The sequence below is a fragment of the Trematomus bernacchii genome, unplaced genomic scaffold (assembly GCF_902827165.1).
Source record: "Trematomus bernacchii unplaced genomic scaffold, fTreBer1.1, whole genome shotgun sequence".
NCBI classification, from domain to species: Eukaryota; Metazoa; Chordata; class Actinopteri; order Perciformes; family Nototheniidae; genus Trematomus; species Trematomus bernacchii.
Window position 1 is genome coordinate 364,023 of NW_022987584.1, and position 8,216 is coordinate 372,238.

An 8,216-nucleotide genomic window follows, 5' to 3' on the forward strand; every position below is an offset into this window, starting at 1 on the left:
CGTCACTGCAGAAGCTTATATATAGACATCTACGTTTTTTGTGCCCCACCACTTTTGTACATATAAAAACGCCACTGCATGTCGTACCCATAGATGGTCGTACCCATAGATGGTCGTACCAGTCCTTTTCCTGTCATGTGACTGCGGATTCTCCCTCTGTCTAAAGGCTTAAACACTTTGCAGTTACATCTTGAAAACATTCAGCTTCCTGCAGAGTTTCCTCTCCGCTGCTCTCATGGCTGCTCTCACCTCGTGTCCTCTCGTCTTCACGCTCCTGTGGATCAGTCGGGCTGTGGCTGCAGGTAGAGTCACTTTGATGCACGATATTGATTATAAAAAGATGTATTGATTTGAGAGTGTCTGTACTGTAGGTTGACTGTAGTCAGCTCTGCAGTTAAATACAATACTTTATATATAATAACCAGAGGTGTAAAGTAACTATATTAACCCAAGTTCTGTAGTTAAGTACGATTTTGAGGTACTTGTACTTTACTTGAGTATTTCAATGTTTTGCTACTACTTTTACTCCACTACATGTATTTAATACCTTTAGTTACTTTACAGATGTGGATGAATGATGTGAAATATAATCAAGTAACATTTTGAATGCAGGACTTTTACTTGTAACAGAGTATTAATACACTCCAGTACTTCTACTTACAAGATCTGAGTGCTTCTTCTTCTAACTAAAAACTATTTTAAGTCTATTTCCTTTGAGGGCAAGCCACTGCGCACAATTTCATTTAAGACGAAGCGTTGTGATTGGCTGAACTCAACAGCAAACTAAAGACTGTTCCCTCTGGCCAATGGAGGCCTTCCTCATGTCTAAAGATGGTCATCCTCCATCAGAGGAGGAAGTGCTCTGGTGTTTTACTTGAGTAAGACCTGCGATAATACACTGTGTTAATGCTCTGTTGCAGGAGAACATCCTGGATTCAAAATCTTAAGTGAAAGGGCAAACATAATTGGAATCAAAATATACTTTACTCAATCAATCAAAGTGTATTTAGATAATATCACACATTTTACAGTTCGTACAGAAAAATAAAACCTCTGTCCTTAGACCCTCACTTTACCATCAAAAGCAAGAGCCAATATGGAAGTATTTCAAAGAATATTTTAGAAGAGGAAGCCTTGTAGAAATGTGCAGAATACACAGAGACCTGTAGGGGAAGCTGATCACAGGTGAAGAAATGCTGCTGACTTTTGTCTTTCTGTCTTTCTGTAGATTCAGAGGTGAAGGCAAAGCCCGGAGGAGACGTCACTCTTCAGTGCAACAGCTCCACAGATGCTGCCGTCATAGTGTTAATGTGGAACAGACCTGGCCGAGAGGATGATTACGTCTTCTACTTCAGAGATAACAGGCTGTTTGAAAGCTTCCAGGATCCACGTTATCGAGGTCGTGTTGAGCTGAAAGATCCAGAGATGAAGAATGGAGACGTTTCTGTTCTCCTGAAGAACGTCAGCAAAGAAGACTCAGGAACGTACGAGTGTCTGGTTACAACGTTCTCCATGCATCGATTGAAGAAAGTCTTAATGACCTCCGTCCAGCTGAGCGTCTCTGAAGGTGAGCTTGTCTCTCAGATGTAACTTTTAAAACCCAGTATTATAAACTACAAATCAGAATCAGAATGCTTTATTTGTCGAGCTGCAGCTACGAGTATAGTGCAGATTAAGTCAAATGCACACATCATTAATAATAAAAACACAATAAGTAAAACAGATAACAGATTATTACGACATGGTAAAAAAAAAGTGTTAAAAAAGGGACAAAATATATAAATATTGATTTAGCTGATGATGTTAACAGATTGGAAATAAATTCAAATACAAAGAAAGTCTAAATTGCACGATGGCATATCAGGGGTTTCTCTCTAAAGATATGAGTGCTGTGTCTCTGATCTTGTTTATAAGATTTATAAATTCTCTGAGAACGTGATGTCTCCTGACGTAAAGAACAACGTGACGTAAAGAACAACGTGACGTAAACAACAACGTGACGTAAAGAACAACGTGACGTCGGAGCTCCGTAAAAACAAAGCTGTCTCTGCGTCTGACGCTCTGTTTGATGCTCAGATTTCTGGAGGAATTATACAGTTTTTGAGGAACAGAAATATAGTTTTCTGGCATCACTTTAACATTATACGGAGAAAATCTGCATTTTGGTTTGAGGGTGCAAGTTTTATATTCACAGGTTGTGTTATTATTGCACATCGGGGATATTAAATGCGTCATTTGCAGAAGATAAGGAAAAACGTTCCAACAAATAACAAAGAAAAAAACGTAGTGACAGGACTCTTTTCCCAGGACGATTAAAATGAATATTCCTGATTTCAAATATGTTAACACATTTATTCTGTGACTCTGCAGGAAGTAGGAAGCCTGTTTCCGAGACGTCTTCACGCGGCGAGGAGGAAGCATCGGACGAACAGTACGATGACGTCACCACGGAGCATCACTTCTAAACCCTTCTGCACCCGGCCTCTTCTCTGTGTGATTTGCACGACAAAATATTTTCCAAGTATTGTTTTTATCACAAAGATTTATTACGTTGTGAAAGAAAAGTGGTGTAGTATTGTCATAAACAAGGCAGGTTTTTCCGCACCGCAATTAAAGACATCAGACAATCAAAAAACTGTTGTCTTTGTCACAAGGACTTTTCCCCAGCACGCAGATATTATGCGCTGAAAAAGATGCGTAATATAGTTCGAAGCAAGGCCTATTTTCCCCAAGCTTTAGCACAATGGATTTATTTAAAACTGGGTTTACAAAACAACAACACAGGAAACAGGATGAGCGGTTTCCTGGGCAGTTCATTCGCCAAAAGGTTTTCCAATCAGTTACTTTCACGCAGAAATATAAATTGGGGTGGCGAAGAAAACGTTGTAATATTGTGAGAAAAAAGGCAGGTTTTTCCGCGCTTTCGCAACTAACGACAAACACTCCCGTTGTGCGGATAGGACTTATTTATTTGCACGTGAATATATGTGTTCAAACTATCCCACCAGAACTTTTATCCAAAACGTGAATATTGCGGTGAAAGATCTGCGTGATGTCGTTCAGAACCAGTCGATTATTCAGAGCTTTCGCACCTCAGTGAAAGGCATCTAAAAATCCCAGTGTGCAGAACGGATTAATTCAAAGCAGGGATTAAAAACCACAGACTCTGAAGCGAGACGAGGGTCTTTCAAAGCAACTTACTTGCATGTCTAAATATTTATCCAAACTGTTGTTTCTGTCACTTTTACCCAGAACGTGAGTTTTATTGTTTCTGAACGAGCTCTCTCACCCAAATTAAAGCCATCATAACGAGGGGTATAAAACTACGGAGACTATGGAAACGTTTTCTACTCTGGGGGGATTTCTTACAAGTATTTTACACGTCCAAATAATTTGTGAAAAAAGGCGTCTTTTTCCCTGGAGCACAGTCGATATTAACTCAAATTAGAAGCGAGGAATGAAGATTTTAAAAGAACAACACAGACTCAATTCAATATATATTCTAACTGTTGTGTCTCCAAGAACATTTATATTATTTTACAAAACTGCGTATATTACTTTTTTCCTACTGTAAGTTTTCACTGCATTTGTTTGTAAATGTTTCTATAGTCACCTCTTGTGTTCTGTATAAATAGAACAGTTTGTGGTTTTGATGTGCTTCCTTGTTCACTGACTTTTCCTGTTTCTACAACAAGTCTTAAATGCACGTGTCTATTTCACATCTGAAGAGATTCAAAACAGAGCTAAAATGCAAATGGCTAACGTCAGAGAGGGACGCTCAGCAGGTGAGTATAAATTAGGTGTGTGTGTGTGTGTGTGTGTGTGTGTGTGTGTGTGTGTGTGTGTGTGTGTGTGTGTGTGTGTGTGTGTGTGTGTGTGTGTGTGTGTGTGTGTGTGTGTGTGTGTGTGTGTGTGTGTGTGTGTTATATGTTGTGTTATTAAATACTGTTTGTCGCACCTGCCTCTTTATTGTTTAGTTGATTGAAATGTCTGTATTATAAAAATAACATTTTGAAGACATTTTTAAATGTTCCCATTGTTTCTTTAAATCCTCCAATCAGCAACTTTATCTAATGTGTGCTTTTATTTTTGAAGGAAAGGCTAAAGAAGTTCTTCCTGTAATTTGTTCTCGAAGGTTGGAGAAAACTTCCTGTGTGTGACACCGGTTTCCTTGTTTCCTTGTTTCCTTGTTCCTCAATGTATTCACAGCCTCTCATCAATGGCTGCTTTAACACGGGTGCAACATGTGGCTGTACACCTGTTGTTGGTGTGGATTCAGTCTCTGGCTACAGGAGGTAAGTGTGTGTGTGTGTGTGTGTGTGTGTGTGTGTGGGGGGTGTGTGCTTCTTTGCTTGCTCTCGCTTCAACATGCATTTTTCTGCTGCTGTCATTGCTCTTCCCTGAACACTTTGAGCCGTGGCCTGTGGACATTTATAAATCATTACTCAGATTTATTGTACATAGATATACACAGAGAGGGCAAAAGTACACACATCCTGTACTCAAGTAGAAGTACAGATACTCATTCTTTACTCTACTCTGGTGAAAGTAGAAGTACTGACTAAACTTCTTTACTCAAGTAAAAGTGAAAGTAAAGAAGTATGGGCTTTGAAGTGTACTTCAGTAAAAAGTACCCATAACTAGCAGCTGTTTTAAAGAGTACCTGACCTCCCTTTATATTAATAGAACAATAATGTCATTGTTAGCTAATGAATGTTTCCATGCTGAACAACGGCAACATGACAACGTTTTCATTGGTCCCTCTTCTTTAGAGAAGACCAGGAAATGATGGATACACGGATCGTGTTCAAATCAATAGGCACGCAATGACTCTAAATAATAATGATCACGCCACCAAACACACATTCAAACTAAAGGAACCAGCCTGTTTGGGAAATGTGAGAAGTAGAAAGTACAGGTATTTGAGTTCAACATGTAAGAAGTAGAAAGTACAGGTATTTGTGTTCAACATGTAAGAAGTAGAAAGTACAGGTATTTGGGTTCAACATGTAAGAAGTAGAAAGTACAGGTATTTGTGTTCAACATGTAAGAAGTAGAAAGTACAGGTATTTGGGTTCAACATGTAAGAAGTAGAAAGTACAGGTATTTGTGTTCAACATGTAAGAAGTAGAAAGTACAGGTATTTGGGTTCAACATGTAAGAAGTAGAAAGTACAGGTATTTGTGTTCAACATGTAAGAAGTAGAAAGTACAGGTATTTGGGTTCAACATGTAAGAAGTAGAAAGTACAGGTATTTGTGTTCAACATGTAAGAAGTAGAAAGTACAGGTATTTGGGTTCAACATGTAAGAAGTAGAAAGTACAGGTATTTGTGTTCAACATGTAAGAAGTAGAAAGTACAGGTATTTGGGTTCAACATGTAAGAAGTAGAAAGTACAGGTATTTGTGTTCAACATGTAAGAAGTAGAAAGTACAGGTATTTGGGTTCAACATGTAAGAAGTAGAAAGTACAGGTATTTGTGTTCAACATGTAAGAAGTAGAAAGTACAGGTATTTGGGTTCAACATGTAAGAAGTAGAAAGTACAGGTATTTGTGTTCAACATGTAAGAAGTAGAAAGTACAGGTATTTGGGTTCAACATGTAAGAAGTAGAAAGTACAGGTATTTGTGTTCAACATGTAAGAAGTAGAAAGTACAGGTATTTGAGTTCAACATGTGAGAAGTAGAAAGTACAGGTATTTGGGTTCAAAATGTAAGAAGTAGAAAGTACAGGTATTTGGGTTCAACATGTAAGAAGTAGAAAGTACAGGTATTTGTGTTCAACATGTAAGAAGTAGAAAGTACAGGTATTTGTGTTCAACATGTAAGAAGTAGAAAGTACAGGTATTTGTGTTCAACATGTAAGAAGTCAAAGTTAAAAGTTGTCAGAAAAATAAGTAGTGGAGTAAAGTACTGATACCAGAAAAATGTACTTAAGTACAGTAACGAAGTATTTGTACTCCACTACTTGCCACCTCTGGATATTCAGTAAGCCCATACTTCTTTACTTTTACTTGAGTAAAGAAGTTTAGTCAGTACTTCTACTTTTACCAGCATTTTTAAACATGAGTATCTGTACTTCTACTTGAGTGAAGGTTGTGAGTACTTTTGCAGTCTCTAACTGTTCAATTTAAGTATTTATTTGTTATGTATTATAACAATAATCGTTCTGGTAAGGCTGGCCAGGAGCAAGGAGCAGAGCAGAGACAGGAGGCAGGAGCTTTAAACACAATCATACAGTTCAGGGAAAGAGAAAGGAGGACCAGGGTCCGGTGTTGGAGGTGGTCTCGAGTCAGGAGGTGAGACTGCAGGCTCAGGAGAAAACAGGTTGGACAGGGAAAAAACTGTTTTCTTAATTCCTGCACAAACTCTCCCGTCCTAAACACTGCTCGGATCCTTCTTCATTTCTAAATATAGTGCTCCTCCACTCACACAGGAGGAGGGAGGTCTCTGATCCTTTACTCAAGAAAAAAGACACATATTTCATAAAACTTACAAGTAAAAGTCATTAATTCAAAATCTTGAGTAAAAACACAAAAAGTAAGATCGGATGTACAAACCCCCGCCGGCCTTTGACAATTTTAAAATGGATATATATTTTAGTAATTAGAATGAACTGTTCACCTGGGTTACAGATATGGGCATACCAAACATATGACAAATGACTCTGAAGGATAAAGTGCAGTATAATTTAAAATGGAAGATCTGTGCGGATCACAGTTAAAGAAATGCTGTTGACTTTTGCCTTGCTGTCATTCTGTAGATCATGAGGTGAATGCAGAGCCTGGAGAAGACGTCACTCTTCAGTGCCACACTTCCACAGATGCTGCCATCACACTGTTAGCGTGGAAGGGACCTGGGCTAGAGGATAAGTACGTGTTCTACTTCATGGATAATGAGTTGATGGAAAGCTACCAGAATCCACGTTATCATGGTCGTGTTGAGCTGATACATCCAGACATGAAGAACGGAGACGTTTCTGTTCTCCTGAAGAACGTCAGGTCTGATGACACAGGAACGTACCAGTGTTGGGTTACTTCCCCCCAAGTGTACAGGAAGAGTGTTGCCTCCGTCCATCTGAGCGTCTCTGAAGGTGAGTTGGTGTTTCTCCTGAAGAGTTCCTCCATTGGCATGTTTAAAGATGATGTTGATGCTCTGTGATCGGTAGATAATGTCTGACATGAGACTGGAGAGGAAACAGATTCTGTTCTTCATCACCTTCATGATCAGCTGTTCTCCAACATGAGGGGGGGTCCAGTCGTTTCCTCACTGCTCTCTGTTTCTGTCCTCAGGTCCTGAGAAGGAAATCAACGAGGAACACCCGATTAATGGAGACGCCAACGATGAACAAGCAGGGGGTCCCAGAGGAGACGTTGTGGTGGGAGTTAGTGTGGCACTGGTTTGTCTCGTTGGTGTTGTTGTTGTTGTTGTACTTGTTGTAAAATGTCAAAGAGCAAAGAAGAAAAGATCAGAAGAGTGTTTCAATGAACAGGAAATGTCCGAACGGACACCTGACTGTCCTCCATCCCCTGCTTCTCCTCTCCTGAATGTCGACCCTGTCGTGGTGGAGGGTCTTGATGAATAACCCAACCACCTGCACTACCTGAGGGGTTCACTACTATCTAAGTCAGATTACAGGGATATCAGGTACTCACGCTGCAGACACACGCTGCTCCAGACCACGTTGTGTTCAGGGTTTAGGCTTAAAATTAGCAAACCCATCAGGGTTACAAAGACCCCTGTAAATACCCCCATCAGGATTACAAAGACCCCCATCAGGAAAACCACCAGACTCAGAGACAGTTTCATCCCTCATACCTGAGCTGTACTATCCCGTATTTTTATATTATTACTTGTTATCTCTTGTAAATTGCCCTGCTGAAGAACCTGTGATCTGTGAAGTTTCTCAATAAACCTTTGAATCTTGAATCTTGAATGATTTTCTATTTCAGCAGAGTATTTGTACAGTGTGGTATTAGTACTTGTACTCAGTGCAGCATTTCCTGACAAACAGTAACACCAAGCTGCTCTGAACTCCACGGCGCCAGAGGACACTTCGTTTGCATTTCCTGGTGGTGTCAGATCAGTCTCAAAATACATAAATGCACACAGATGGATTCTCAAATGTCATATATAAAGGTTTCTATCTACAAAAGTATTTCTGTATTTCAAAGTGTTTGATTTAAAACATGTTTAAATGTCGTTACCCTAGTTTAA

At 39.4% G+C, this 8,216-nt stretch overlaps 1 protein-coding gene across 1 annotated transcript; it reads left to right on the plus strand.

The window, feature by feature from the left end:
- Positions 1-205: 205 nt before the first annotated feature.
- On the plus strand, positions 206-7,928 carry LOC117480835. The gene is made up of 6 exons (XM_034128320.1): positions 206-301; positions 1,225-1,567; positions 3,696-3,810; positions 4,108-4,295; positions 6,763-7,092; positions 7,292-7,928. Exons 1-6 carry the CDS (start codon positions 236-238, stop codon positions 7,582-7,584), a joined length of 1,335 nt encoding a protein of 444 aa, XP_033984211.1. The 5' UTR covers positions 206-235; the 3' UTR covers positions 7,585-7,928.
- Positions 7,929-8,216: the final 288 nt, after the last annotated feature.

What these genes read in the sequence shown, in the direction of transcription:
- LOC117480835 (XM_034128320.1), top strand. Translation starts at nt 236, where the DNA reads ATGGCTGCTCTCACCTCGTGTCCTCTCGTCTTCACGCTCCTGTGGATC. An exon ending in TCAGTCGGGCTGTGGCTGCA is followed by an intron (nt 302 to 1,224) that starts GGTAGAGTCACT and finishes TTCTGTCTTTCT; the next exon opens with GTAGATTCAGAGGTGAAGGC. An exon ending in CCATCTGAGCGTCTCTGAAG is followed by an intron (nt 7,093 to 7,291) that starts GTGAGTTGGTGT and finishes TTCTGTCCTCAG; the next exon opens with GTCCTGAGAAGGAAATCAAC.